General features: G+C 37.0%; 1 protein-coding gene across 1 annotated transcript in view; it reads right to left on the bottom strand.

The window, feature by feature from the left end:
• Positions 1-15,508, bottom strand: part of LOC107592505 (regulating synaptic membrane exocytosis protein 2-like) — a 167,598-nt gene that overhangs the window by 15,691 nt on the left and 136,399 nt on the right. Inside the window, exons 18-20 of the mRNA XM_016282038.1 lie at positions 14,161-14,197; positions 12,673-12,900; positions 7,052-7,436 (exon numbers count right to left, since the gene is read on the bottom strand). Of these exons, the coding sequence (XP_016137524.1) occupies positions 7,052-7,436; positions 12,673-12,900; positions 14,161-14,197 (650 nt within the window). The remainder of the gene's footprint in view (positions 1-7,051; positions 7,437-12,672; positions 12,901-14,160; positions 14,198-15,508) is intronic.

Raw genomic sequence — 15,508 nt, forward strand, 5'->3', positions numbered from 1 at the left:
TGACCTTGCATGCATGTAATCCTATTGTAGGAGACTCCCAAAACAGTATTAGGAACCGTAAAAATGGCATAATAGGGGCACTTTAACAAAAATGTGCCTCTAAAGTTACCAAAGCTTTCAAAAAATGTGACACCAAAGCGTACTGTATTCATGGGAAGTAGAGCAGTGTGTATCTGCTCCTAATCTGGATCAGTTAAACAAGCAGGCCGCCAAGACGGGTCCGTCCCCTGCGATGCCGCATTACCCGCCATCTGCCCATGCCGACTGTATGGCATCTACTTCTGATGTCCCTTCTGCTCTTGTAGCGATGCAATAGAAGAACCATTTTTGGTTCCGCAAAGAACCTTTCAGTGAACAGTTCTTAAAAGAACTGTTAAAAATGAAAGGTTCTTAAATATAAAAGTTCTTTATTGGTTCCATGAAGAACCTTTTGTGCATTGGATGTTAAAGGTTCTTCATGGAACCATCAATTCCAATAAACAACCTTTATTTTTAAGAGTGAATAAGCAATACAGTATGCAATAAGAGTGCAGTATACTTAAAAACATAAAAAGAGATTCTGTAGTGTGCGCTAGCCTCAATGGCACCTAGAGTGAAAAAAACGTCCTTTTCCGGGAAACATACTTGGATGGGTATAGCTACTGTAGCATATGAGCCCTCCATGAGAATCGCGGAAGCTCAAATGGCTCCAGGACTGAACGCTGAGGGCACACGGATGAGATTACATCGATTACACTGCTGGGCACACCAGCGGTTTCAACTTTCCCAGGATGCATTAGGAGCCTGTGGGATTTTTTAAAATCTATTATAACACCGCAGAGAGAGAGAGAGAGAGAGACAGACAGAAAGAGAGAAAGAGAGAAAGAGAGAAAGAGAGAGATGCTCCATCAGCTGTGGACGTGACATCTTTAGTATCTTCCCACAGGAAAGAAAAATGAGAGACCCTCAATATCTCAACTGTTTCTTCTAAGCAGCAATGGGTCAAAATTGAAATTAAAAAAAAAAAAAAATCTGCTGCTCAAATTTAACAAAAATCTCACAAGACCAAATAATCGGAGTTGATCAATACACAATAATGTTATATAGAAACAAACTTGAATTACTTAAATGAAACATACCTAAGAACTAGGGCTGCATGATTAATCGTATTCTAATTGTGATCACAATTTATGCTGCTCTCGACTCATTAAGCATAATCATCTGCTATATTTGCCTGCTGGTTATTTATCCTGAAAACTACTCCTTTTTTTCATTTGACATTTGCATTATCTTGCATTGATAACAAGCCTCCACAAGCGTTCATGCATGTGGTTGCCAGATGTAAAGATGTTTAATTCTCCCAGTCAGAACTTCTCTTAAATGTATGTTTTTTTCTTAATCTGGCAACCATATGCACACGCTCTTTCTACACTGAGAAAAGAGCAATGATGATCTGAAAACACCTGCAATCATATAATTTGGAGTTTTGCAATCTCCACTGCAATTCTTTGCTCAAATAAAATCGTAATACAGTCAGTCTGTCTCTCAGTTCATTAACATGAATGATTGCACTGTTTTACGCTGTTGTTTTAATAGACAAATGCACATAATTTGGAATACTAGAATTTTTTTTTCTTTTGAATGAATCTTATTCTTGTACCAGATTTCATGTAAAGCATGAGGAAACCAAATGAGGTAAAATAAACCGTGCAAGTTGACATTTTTGATTTGTGCTTATGTGAAAGTGCAAGAATTCTGAAGAAATCAAAAACGACAATAATCATCATCTATTTTCAGTTGAACTATTATCACGCAGCCCTAAGACCTCATGAGCCATAAAAGAGCCGTATCTGAGCAAAAACAGTCTTGTGCATTGTGTTTTGCCAGGATGAGCATTTAAAAATCCGCAGAGAGCACCGAACATCAGGTGTTTTCATCTGCACTTGCAGCTCTGGCCTCTTTGCTGACACAGATCTGGAAGGCAGGGGAAGATCAGCAGAGGTTAGATGTGAGATGATTCTCCATGGCGCGCTGGGTATAATTACAAGAGAATTCAGGCCTCCTAAACACCGAGAGGAACAATCGGGCACCATAAATCAGAGCGATAATTCAGCATGGTCATGAATAAAACCGTGAGGCTTCAGCTCCATGAAGCTCTCTCCTGCAGAACTTGTCATCAAAGATTAATTAGAGAGGTCCGCAGGACTCCAGTGGTCTCCCATGGACACTCACAGTGCTGAGATACAATAATGTAACCTGAAAAATATTCCATGTAAATACTAAATGGACATGGATGCTGATACACTAAAATACACTAAAACAGGAACAGCTAGTATGACGCAAAACACCTATAACTAATGTGAATGTCACTGCACAGCACCATTCTTGCACATTCTTGCCCATTCTTGCACACAGACAAGCTCAACATTAAATCAACATTGACTGTTCTATGGATTTTGAGACATTTTAACTGGACTGTTAGACAACAATAATTTATATATAGACTGCCATTCAAATGTTTGGGGTCAGTAAGTTTTGAGTCTTGTGCTCACAGAAGCTGTATTTATTTGATCAAAAATACATTAAAAGCTGAATTATTGTGAAATATTATTACAATTTAAAATAACTGTTTGCTATTTGAATATATTTTTAAATGTAATTTATTTATGTTATGGCAAAGCTGAATTTCAGTCTTCAGTATCACATGCTCCTTCAGAAATCATTCTAATATGGTGATTTGCTGCTCAAGAAACATTTCTTATTATTATTATCAATGTTAAAAACAGTTGAGCTGCTTAGTATTTTTGTGTAAAAGTGATACAGGATTATTTACAGGATTTCTAAGGATTCTTTGATGAACAGAAAGTTCAAAGAAAGAGTAATGATCAATTTACTGCACTATTTCTGAATATAAGCATTGGATTTTTTCCAAACAGCCTTGGGTATCAAGTAACAATTACTGACCCTGGTGCCCCCTCAAAAAATAAAAAAATAAATAAATACCCTGCAAACATGATTGCATTATTAAATGCCAGTAGCAAAAATAGTGCACACATGCATTTTCTACAGTGTGTCTAAATCTGCATGCACCATGAAATAAATCTTCATAGTGAAAAAGAAGTGAACTAGACATAGAAGACAACAGTCTCAAGAGATCTTCAGCTGTTCTGTGTGTGCAACCGCATTTCAAACACACAAAACCATTTTTTTTTTATCCAGTGAAGGCCTAGAATAACCTCTTTTTAAAGCATGTATCTGTGCAGTATGCCCTCTCTAGGATGCTGTCAGGCTTTCTGAATTAAGCACAACAAAGTGGAGCAGGAAGCAGTCGGAGAGTCGGACTCGGCTTTGAGAAACAGGCCAGGGATTTCAAACACCTGCACGCGCGCTCTGCCTGAAAAATTGATATGCTCTATGATTCACATCTCGTGAGCCGGTGTTGTTGTTCAGAGCTGCAGATCTCAGCCAGACCTGATTTCCTGTAGTCGGTGAAAGCGTGCCGCTGTATTGAGTGTGACACTGAACAGGAGGCTCTCTAAAGCACCAAATAAAACAGCACACCGGACCTCAACAATGAACATCCATTTCTCACATGTTCGGTTGGAATTCTCAGTGTCGACTTTGATTCTAATTTTTTTCCAAAACGGAAGAAAATCTGTCTTGGTCTGTTTTGTCTCTAGCATTTGTTAGATATCAGGTGTATAGCTGTTGTATAAATTATATCACATTGCATAAAAAATTATAGATGCAAACAAGATATGAATAAAATTTAAAAAATGTGTATATATATATATATATATATATATATATATATATATATATATATATATATATATATATATATATAATGAAAAACTTCAGCTTAAAAACTAATTGTTGTTTTGGCTAAAACTAAATTGAAAATAAATAAAATTGTGCTAAAAAGAAATTCTAAAAAAACTAAAACTAATAAAAATGACAAAAGTGCATTACAAAATTACTAAAATTAAAATAAAAAAATTAAATAAAAAATAAAAGCTAAGCTATTATTAACATTAATAAAAAAAAAAAAATCTGTCAACCATTGCCACTGAACAAGAAATAAATTACATTTAATAAAAAAATCAGAATAATGTAATCACATAGCATCTCACATGCTGCTCTATTGTTAACTAAGCATTAAAATAGTTTTCATTAATTGAAATAAAAGTGAAATAAAATAAAATACAATATTAGATGAAAAACTTTATTGCAAATTTTACCTTTGCAACAAACTAAAATAAAAGTACTAAAATTACTAACACTAAGATTTAAACGAATACTGAAAATATAAAAATAAAAGCCAATTCCTATTAATAACACTTATAAATACTACATAGGGAAACAAACAATAAATTAATTACATTGAAAAAAAAAACTAAAGTGACTTTACCCAGTGGATTAAATATTCAATATTCATTTCCATTTTTATTTTGTACCAATTTCCCTGAAAGTGACAATTTTGTTCTCTTGAACACAGAAAATGGAAGTGCTGATTTAGGCACAAATGGTTTTTTCCAATATTCTGATTTTCCATATGAATTAAATGGACAATTTGGATACTATATACCAGGGGTCAGTAACCTTTTGGGCATGAAGCGTTGTTTTTACTGTGCCAGTAAGAACAGCTCTAATGGTAATGAACACAATAATGACTTTTACTAATTTTAGAGATTTTGAAAAAAGCATTTTAGCATTGAAAAATATAGCACACATCAGCTTTAGAAAAAAAACAGAAAAATTAGGTTGCCAAATTTCCTCCAGTTAAAAAAAAAGACCAACTGTGGTCTGTGTTCTTCCTCATTTTTTGCAAGCAGAGACTGTGTTAATGGAAGGATGCTCAAAGACATCACAGACAAGCAGAATACACAACACACCCCCATGAGACATGACAAAGTGCTACGGCCCCTGGCAACCAGCCCAACTTATTACAAACACACTGCCGACCACCTGCCACGTGCAGGCTGAGCACGAGCTGTCTGATGGGCTGGGTTCATTTCTTTATGGCATGTGATCTACCTGCACGTCACCATTCAGACTTCAGCTGGCCAGCTCTGGCCAATGAGCTGATTAGAGGCTGAGTGTGGGCTACAGACGGCAAAGAAATCCACTGACCTCTGGATAAACAGAGCCACATTTTTAAAAGAGTGTTTTTACCAGCCGCTCATTGATTGCGACAGATGAGGTAAACGTGCCCACACTGGAAAATACGCTCACACTCCTCAATTACAGCAAACCATGGAAACTCTAGACAGACAGAATATGGGAGAAAACAAAGTCTTTGCAGAGATGCTGTAAAGAGAAATCAGTAACCTATAAAATAAATGAAATGGTGCCTAAGAACTGCTGTGTACTACCAAAATAGCAGTAATAGCAATATAGCATGTCACTTTAAACCAATTTAATGCATCACTGATGAATAAAAGTATTAATTTGCTTTATAATATATGATGTTTGCATGGTAGTACAAGGTACTTCACAGAATACCACAGTATTTACAAAGCAAATGTACAAGAAAAAGTGTACAGTATTAACGTGGTACATTTTATACATGTATTATAGTGATACTATGGTATTTTCATATACACCATGATACTGCATGATCATATTCATACAACATGGAATTTACATTGTAGATCAAGGTACTTCAAAGTATACCATAGTAATTCCACAGCACATTTCCCCCAAAAAAAGGTAATACCATGATACTTTTTGTGTGAACAGTGTATATAGTGAAAAGAGAATAAACATACCAAAAAAAGTACCAAAACATGCCATGGTTCAAGCATTGTTTGGATGTGCACCACAATAGTACTATGGTATTCTTGGAAGTATATTGGAGTGCCACATAAATGCAATTCAGTAGCATGGTATATATATATCAATGCATCATTGTATTCAGTTACTTTTGTAAGGGTAAATGCATGCTGTGCTAGAAGGGTTGAGGATGTGTTTGCTGTGTGATATGCTTCAGACTGCAACACCTGAGAATAAAAAAAATCATCAAGAGCGCAACAGTGATGCTTCATTGATGGCTCCTTCCAGGGTTTGAACCTAAAAAGTACCAGCTTCAACCAGCAATGAAAACATGAACACCTTAAATCTGCTCCCAAACAAAAACCATGCACCAACAACGAGCCTTTTCAAATAAAGTAATCATAACGAAACAATCCTCTACAAACAACACAAAATTATTCAAACTTTATGTACATCATCAAAAAAAAAAAACTTGGCAATTACCATGATAAAATTCCCAAATGTCATGTTTTTGGACATATACCATGGTACTGAATGATTATATTTTATGTAGTCATAGAATTCCATAGTATTGCAACAATAAATGACCAAAAACCTGAAATTACCACAGTACATGTCCAAACATCATGGTAATACCATGTTACTTTGTGTACATGCCAAATAATAATAATGCAACAACCCTCTACCACAGCACAAAAATATTCAAACTTTATTTACATCATCAACAAAAAGACCCATTAATATTACTGTATTACAAATACCATGTCTTTGAACATGTACTATAGTAATATCATGGTATTTTGACATATCCCATAGTACTAAATGATTATATTTCATGTATTCAAAGAATAACAATGTATTGCAATGATAAATGCCCAAAAACATGACCAAAGTACAGGTCCAAAACATATGGTAATACCACGTTACTTTAGCCCAAATAAAACAATGATTCAAACTTTAAGCAGTTGGATATTCATTAATTGCACACTCGACTGAAATAAAAAGCTGCAAACAGTTGGTGCACTTCTGTCACTTCAAAGCAATGGCAACAGAAAGAAAGAATGGTGTGAAATAGAGGGTCTCAATTACTCGGCGGTCCTCGGTCCTGCTCCGACCCAATTTACACTTTTGAGAAACAGGCTGCTTAAATAAAAGTTGTTAGGTTGTTAGAGCTGATGCAAGAAAAGTATGTTCATTAAAGGGTCGGGAAGAACATACTGTACAGACGACAAAAGGAACATAAAAGACGCTGAGTTTGAGACAAACAGCAAATGGACAGACGTTATTGGACTCCTACCTGTCTGGCTGAGCTGCGAGGCGCTGCGGCTCTTTCGGCCTAACCCCACGACCGCCGCCATCTTGGCGCCGATGCTGGAGCGCCGTTTCTTGTCAATGGTTCCAACCAGGCTCACGGCCGTGTCCGACTGGCTGCCGTCGGTCTTCTCCAGACTGCACATGTCCCCACCGACGCTGGTGCTCTTGGTCATGTTGCCCCCGGCCGCCGTTCCCACTTGCCTGTTTTTCATTTTGGACGTAAATTCACTGTCAGTGGCAGCCCGTGGAGGAGAGACGTGAAGAGAGGAGGAGGAGCGGCGGAGGGGAAGAGTTGAGGGTGGATGGATGATGGAGGAGAGAAAGGAGAGAGTTAGGAAAGTGGAGGGTGAAGGGGAGCGGAGATTCAGCTCAGAATAAGGTCAAAGGTTAAAGGGTTTAGGCCTCCAATCAGCTTAAGATGCTTTCACAGTAAAGTTTTGGGATGGGCCTGATGTTCTATGTGTTCCGTTTCAGTAGTCTAACAATATATAATATACAAAATATAGAACGGACTAACTGTCGCTAGTTCTCTCAATAGTGCTTACACTCATGATGCAAACTTACGGTCCTTTGAAATTTGGCTTTGCAACAACAACTAGTTAAGTCGTGGCCTAATGGTTAGAGAGTCTGCCTCGTAACCCAAAGGTTGCTGGTTTGAGTCTCGTACCGGCAGGGATTGTAGGTGGGGGGAGTAAATGTACAGCGCTTTCTCCCACCTTCAATACCATGACCGAGGTGCCCAACCCCCAACTGCTCCCCGGGTGCCGCAGCAAAAACAATGGCTGACCACTCCTCCGGGATGTGTGTTCACTGCTGTGTGTGTGCACTTTGGATGGGTTAAATGCAGAGCACTAATTCCGAGTATGGGTCACCATACTTGGCCACATGTCACTTCACTTCACTTAAGATAAAGAAATCACATCTGACTTGTTTTTAAAGATCTATCAGTATCTGCAGTGTTACTTCTAAAGCAAGTGTATTTTGTTTCAAGGATTTTATAATAGTATGCATAGTATGCAGTAAACAGTACACTACTTACTCTGACAATCAGCCATCAAACTACCACATATGACTGACAATAAAAAAAATGATAAACAAGAAAATAAACAGAAAATGGAGTGGTTTATAGATTACTACATTGATTATTTAAATTAAATAACTAATTATACAATGGTTGTCACAAGTATGCTGCATAGGAAGCAATCTTGCTCCACAAGAGTCTGACGTTAGCATGTTGCTAACAAAGCAATATTTATGGAATAAGCCGCATTTAAAATACATAGTATGCACAGGTATAAAAAAAAGTCCATGCTGAAAATACATGTATAGCTGCTTCTCTCATCATTGTGAACGAACCTGAGCTATCTAGCAGCTCAATGTGACTCATTTAAGAGTCACAACTCACACACTTCCCACAAACTGTTCTTAAAACAGCATTAAAAACTTGCAGCAGTTCACCTATTTCATCCTAACTGATAGGAGCATCTCATGCATGAAGCATTTAGTGAATTTGATTTGTTAAGTTCACTCACTCAGCACTGAAATGCATGCTGCTCTATATTCCACACAGGCAGGTCTATTTTATTTTTCAGCAGGACAAAAAAAAGAGAGATTAAATTAGCATCTGTGAGCGAGCCGTGAAGCGAAAAGACAAATGACTTCCTGGACAAAGGATCCTAATGAAATCTTAATGGTTATAAATGTGTCTAAATGATACACGTGTAGCCGTAGGTCTGCTCTTCTTCATCATCAATGCAATTACAGCCACAGAAACATGCGACAAATCGATGAGCTCTGACAAGACGTTCTTCAATTACTACAATTAGCCTTTTCAAAATACAGCCCTGTCCAACAACCCATTCTGCCAAGCCACATCAAGCTGTCTGTAATCTAGTAATCTTGGATCCTGTAATATTTGGGACTGATATATTTCATGAGAAAGAGTAGTATCTGTATAGATCATAACTACACTCTCTACAACAGTGAGCTGTGCACCCATTTAACCCCTGCCAATACATTGAGAAATCACACCAAATAAATCATATATGAAATCTATCAATTCTTTCTCGAAGAAAGCAATGAGATTAAATGGAGACTTCTGTTAAGTCTGCTTCTTCTCTTAGGCCATGTCCACACGAAGCCAGAGCTTTCCCTATCCAATCTTTTTTTTCCCCTCGTCTCAAGAAATATCTGCGTCCACACGAAACCACAAAACCACAAAACGTAGTATACGTGCCAGACCAGTATGTGGCGCTGTAATTCTGCCAAAGAGATACACTAAAAATGGAGAAGAAGACTTGGACTATGTGCATAAACCTTGCCCGCGGTATACAAACGAACATGGAACAATACATTTATTAATCTGTGTTAACGTTAGTTAATAAAAAGACAATCGTTCAGTGTTTGTTCATGTTTTTGTTGCTGTTACGTGACGTAGCGGTGTCTGACTGGCGAGACGTGGGCTGATGACGTCAACGTTTCAGAAAATATACGGATTCGCTGTCCACATGAAAACGCAAGGACGGCGGTTTCAGATATTTAATTTTTTTTCCAAAAAATATCGGTTTCACTCTCCCAAAACGCCGGATCCATGTGGACGAAATGCCTATACGATACAAAATGTATGTGTAGCTAAACATGTCTCCGTGGGGACGGGGCCTTAGACATTTTAAAAATGGCACTTCTTTTAATGTGATACAGCATCTTAAAAATGTGATGCTGACAGTATGAGATGCTGTAAAACTGTGATATGAATTGCAACAGTCAAAGATTTAGCGTCTAGCGTGTGCTGGGGAAAGTTACTTTTAAAAGTAATGCATTACAATACTGCGTTACTCCATAAAATAGTAACTAATTGTCTTAGTTATACTTTTTATGGAAAGTAATGCATTACGTTACTTTTGCATTACTTTCTGTCAGTTTTAGTTTTAGTCATTTTATGTGCTTTTCTATAAAATATTTCTATTTAAATTTATTTCTATTTCAGTTTGTTTTAATTTTAGTATTTAGATTTTATTTCAGTTATTTACCGATTCAAAATTTCTCGTTTTGTTTACGTTTTTTTATTTTTTTTTAATTAATGAAAAAAAAAAAAATTTGTTTTATGTTAAAATTATTTAATAATAGATACATACTATTATAGCATTTATTAATATTTTTAATTAGCTGTTAGTTTTACATTTTCAGTTTTTATATTTAATTTATTTTAATTGAATTTACTTTTTATTTCAGTTTGTCTTAATTTTCGCATTTTATGTTAATTAGTTGCCAACATTTCTAATTTTCAAGTTCCTCATCATATATTTATGATTTCAGCTTTATTTCAATAGTAATAAAAAAAAAACACAGAACAGCCCCTCAAAAATACTAAAGTTTTAGGACTTGATTCATTACAAAATGCATGTACGAGCTACATCGACAAAGCTACAAAGCTACTACAAGGTCGCAATAGCAAACTATAGCCCAAAAATAGAATTTTGTAGAGTCAGTTTTCAGTTTGAGGTCAGCTGTTGTCATTGTGGAGCAATAAGTATAGAGTGGAATCAAATGTGTATGGTTCTGACCGATACGAGTCTCTGGGGAAAATCACAACCCAACACAACAGTCTGAGAGCTAATCACGGCTCTAAAGTGATACTGTTGCATTGACTGATTGATTGGACGGGATGCTGCCAGACACTATATTTCTCATGCAGACAGCTCCCTCCAGCAGCGCCGCACGGGAGAGGTTGGCAGGCTCTCACATTCTCACAGAGAGAAGTGTCACGCCGCCGCAGGGCTTCAGATGGCCATAGGAACAAATGGGTCACATGGTCTGTGGCAGTGTAAAGAAAAGTCACACACTATCTGTAACAGATCATTGAGCATTCTGACTAACTGTGCAGGTTGTTTACTGAAGGATTACTAATGCCTTGATGGCTTCAGGCACTTTGGTGTGTTTGAATCTGGTCTGCTCTAGAAAACTCTCTCTGCGATTAATAAAGGAGGCCTTCTGAACAGGCAGTCAGTCCAGAGCAGTACCTGAGGTGATATTATGAAGTATGGTCATTCACACTTCCAGAAGCAACAGTGTATACTGTATGTGAATGGATGTGCACCATCGAGTTAACACTGAATGACTCCTAGAATGAAATAATGGCCTTGTTCTTTTAAAATATTAGTATTCACTAATTCACTTTATTAAAAATTGGTTTAAAAATTTTTATCTCTACCATAATTATATTGAAATGTTGGCCTTACCTGCTTGGCAAAAAAAATTAATTAAATAAATTAAATAAATAAATAAGAAAGAAAGAATGATAGGGTTTAATTTAAAATAAAATAAAATAAAACAAAACAAGCCTCATGGGCTTTGCTTTGAATGCCTGAGTCTTTGGACTAAATCTTGAGCATAACTATCTTGAAATGTTGGACTTACCTGCTTGGAAAAGTAAAAATTATAATAAATAAATAAATACATACATACATGGGTCAAAGACGAAAAAGGGTTTAAGCATAAAAACAATAAGTGTAATACTGCTTTAAATTGTTGTTGTCCCCCCCCCCTCAAAAAAAAATTGAAAAGTTTTCTGTTTAATTTAATTGCAATTTTGTTTTTGTTTATCTGAGCAAAAATAAATATCATACATTTTTCCCTGATTTACAGAAGAGACCCAATAAAATGTCATTCAGTGTAACAATCATATCAGGCATACAACAAAAATCAATGTATGACATATTAAAAAGCATAAAAACAATAAGTGTAATACTGCTTAAAATTGTTGTTGTCCCCCCCCCTCAAAAAAAAATTGAAAAGTTTTCTGTTTAATTTAATTGCAATTTTGTTTTTGTTTATCTGAGCAAAAATAAATATCATACATTTTTCCCTGATTTACAGAAGAGACCCAATAAAATGTCATTCAGTGTAACAATCATATCAGGCATACAACAAAAATCAATGTATGACATATTAAAAGACTAATTACTTTCACCCCAAATACTAATTAGTTGTAATTTTTTAATTTTTAAAATTTGTCACTATCCTAGGTTTTGCCCATTTGTCAGTAAGACTTTTTTACTCATTTAAAACACAATAAAATTTTATATGCTCCCTTATTCTTTGATATATTTTAATATGTACACATCAGAATAAGCATGTTGTTTGAATTTTTACATAAATATTGTGTTACACTGAATGACAATGGAACATTATTTCAACCAAATTTTGACATTTTATCCTCCAAAAACTTAATTGAAACCTTAAAAGTAGACACTTTACTTACATTTCATGTGCTTCCTATGGTCATAAATCACTTTTGTAAATTTCTTTTGATGCGGACATCTTAACTTCTTTGACCCACATACATACATAAAGAAATAAATAAGAAAAAAAGAAAGAATGATAGGATTTGGTTTAAAATAAAATTTCAAAAATGCATGTGTAAACAGTATAGCAGCAAGGCAGCTCACTAGGATTCGGAACAGAGCCATAGTTTTTCAACTACAGCCTGATGACTACATCAGCTCAACTCATTTAACTTAGAGGGTCACCTGAGCATCACTGTCAGCGAGACCATGTGCCACTGAACTACACCAGGACCATATGATGGTCACAAAAGGACATCACAGCTTCAGCCAAACTGGACATCTCTCTCCCAAAGGCCAAAGTCTCCATACAAAGCTTCTCCTGATGGTCTATCAGGAGGTCTTGGCAGATAAGACCATCCCTCAGGCAAATGTACTTGGAGCGTCGCAGTGTCTCTCCGGGGATGTTTTTGCTCATCCACAGCTGAACAGACTGTTCCTTTTTCATGCAGATTTTGCTAAGTGCATTTTCATCTAGGCCACGGTGTTCCTTTACACCAAACAAAACATGTGCGCTATTTTTTCGTGCACGCAGTGGCGCGGGTCCATTTTCTTGATTTAGAGCCATTCTACGCCTCAGATTTGGACCTCTGAAGTGCTAAAACCAGAGTAAGCATAAAACATCCTCTCTCCTTGAAGGAATGTGCATACTTTTAGGATTTATTTGTTCAGGTTCATGGCATTGCATCGCTTTGCTATGATAGCTGCGTAACTTTAAGAAAATGCAACCATGTCTTCAAATTCGCAACATACTTCAGGTCATATTTTAATGTGAGATGTTACTCGCACAATGTCTGAAGCGTGCGACCTGTGTGAACGCATAATAATAACGCAACAGATACGATGACAAAAAGACAGAAGAATGCGGTCACCATCACTGTCCTTGGATTTATACAGAGGAGGTGATGCAGAAAATCGGTTTCTATGGAAACGATGCCCTGGGTCCTTGGCGTTTCAATTAATTGTGTCTAAATGAATGTGGCCTATTAAGAACTCCAAATTCAGTTATGGCATGAAATTCAACCATCACCACTATTAATACATACTCTCTTTTCAAAATGAATACTCAAGAGCTCAGATGGCCTTAATAACATAAAATACGCCCTTGAGCTGTGCACTAATACAGTATTTTATCAACACACTATAGTTATTTTTGGAAACTGACATGGTGGAAACGTGATGGTTGGAAGATGTTGACAGGTCGTCTTCATCTTACAAACAGTGGGAAAAAAAACGTGGTTTTGCTTTACCAAACTCAAAATATATTCACAAATCACGTATCCTCTGCTAAAAAGCCTACATAGAGAATGTATAAAGATCTGATCTGTCAGCAAACCCGGGACACGATTATTAAGATCAAAATAAAAAAAGGTCTAGTAAATAACACAAATATAAGGTTCTATAATGGCACTTTTCCACTGCGTGGTAGGACTCGGCTCGGTTTGCATTTCCACTGCAGTTCAGTACCGCTTTAGAGTGGGCGGGATTATTCACATGTCGTTTTAGTTGCGCTGCCTCTATTGCCGCGACTCCTCGGACATCTTAACTTCTTTGACCCACATACATACATAAAGAAATAAATAAGAAAAAAAGAAAGAATGATAGGATTTGGTTTAAAATAAAATTTCAAAAATGCATGTGTAAACAGTATAGCAGCAAGGCAGCTCACTAGGATTCGGAACAGAGCCATAGTTTTTCAACTACAGCCTGATGACTACATCAGCTCAACTCATTTAACTTAGAGGGTCACCTGAGCATCACTGTCAGCGAGACCATGTGCCACTGAACTACACCAGGACCATATGATGGTCACAAAAGGACATCACAGCTTCAGCCAAACTGGACATCTCTCTCCCAAAGGCCAAAGTCTCCATACAAAGCTTCTCCTGATGGTCTATCAGGAGGTCTTGGCAGATAAGACCATCCCTCAGGCAAATGTACTTGGAGCGTCGCAGTGTCTCTCCGGGGATGTTTTTGCTCATCCACAGCTGAACAGACTGTTCCTTTTTCAGGCAGATTTTGCTAAGTGCATTTTCATCTAGGCCACGGTGTTCCTTTACACCAAACAAAACATGTGCGCTATTTTTTCGTGCACGCAGTGGCGCGGGTCCATTTTCTTGATTTAGAGCCATTCTACGCCTCAGATTTGGACCTCTGAAGTGCTAAAACCAGAGTAAGCATAAAACATCCTCTCTCCTTGAAGGAATGTGCATACTTTTAGGATTTATTTGTTCAGGTTCATGGCATTGCATCGCTTTGCTATGATAGCTGCGTAACTTTAAGAAAATGCAACCATGTCTTCAAATTCGCAACATACTTCAGGTCATATTTTAATGTGAGATGTTACTCGCACAATGTCTGAAGCGTGCGACCTGTGTGAACGCATAATAATAACGCAACAGATACGATGACAAAAAGACAGAAGAATGCGGTCACCATCACTGTCCTTGGATTTATACAGAGGAGGTGATGCAGAAAATCGGTTTCTATGGAAACGATGCCCTGGGTCCTTGGCGTTTCAATTAATTGTGTCTAAATGAATGTGGCCTATTAAGAACTCCAAATTCAGTTATGGCATGAAATTCAACCATCACCACTATTAATACATACTCTCTTTTCAAAATGAATACTCAAGAGCTCAGATGGCCTTAATAACATAAAATCCGCCCTTGAGCTGTGCACTAATACAGTATTTTATCAACACACTATAGTTATTTTTGGAAACTGACATGGTGGAAACGTGATGGTTGGAAGATGTTGACAGGTCGTCTTCATCTTACAAACAGTGGGAAAAAAAACGTGGTTTTGCTTTACCAAACACAAAATATATTCACAAATCACGTATCCTCTGCTAAAAAGCCTACATAGAGAATGTATAAAGATCTGATCTGTCAGCAAACCCGGGACACGATTATTAAGATCAAAATAAAAAAAGGTCTAGTAAATAACACAAATATAAGGTTCTATAATGGCACTTTTCCACTGCGTGGTAGGACTCGGCTCGGTTTGCATTTCCACTGCAGTTCAGTACCGCTTTAGAGTGGGCGGGATTATTCACATGTCGTTTTAGTTGCGCTGCCTCTATTGCCGCGACTCCT

Source organism: Sinocyclocheilus grahami, unplaced genomic scaffold (genome assembly GCF_001515645.1).
Source record: "Sinocyclocheilus grahami isolate Dianchi unplaced genomic scaffold, SAMN03320097.WGS_v1.1 scaffold153.1, whole genome shotgun sequence".
NCBI classification, from domain to species: domain Eukaryota; kingdom Metazoa; phylum Chordata; class Actinopteri; order Cypriniformes; family Cyprinidae; genus Sinocyclocheilus; species Sinocyclocheilus grahami.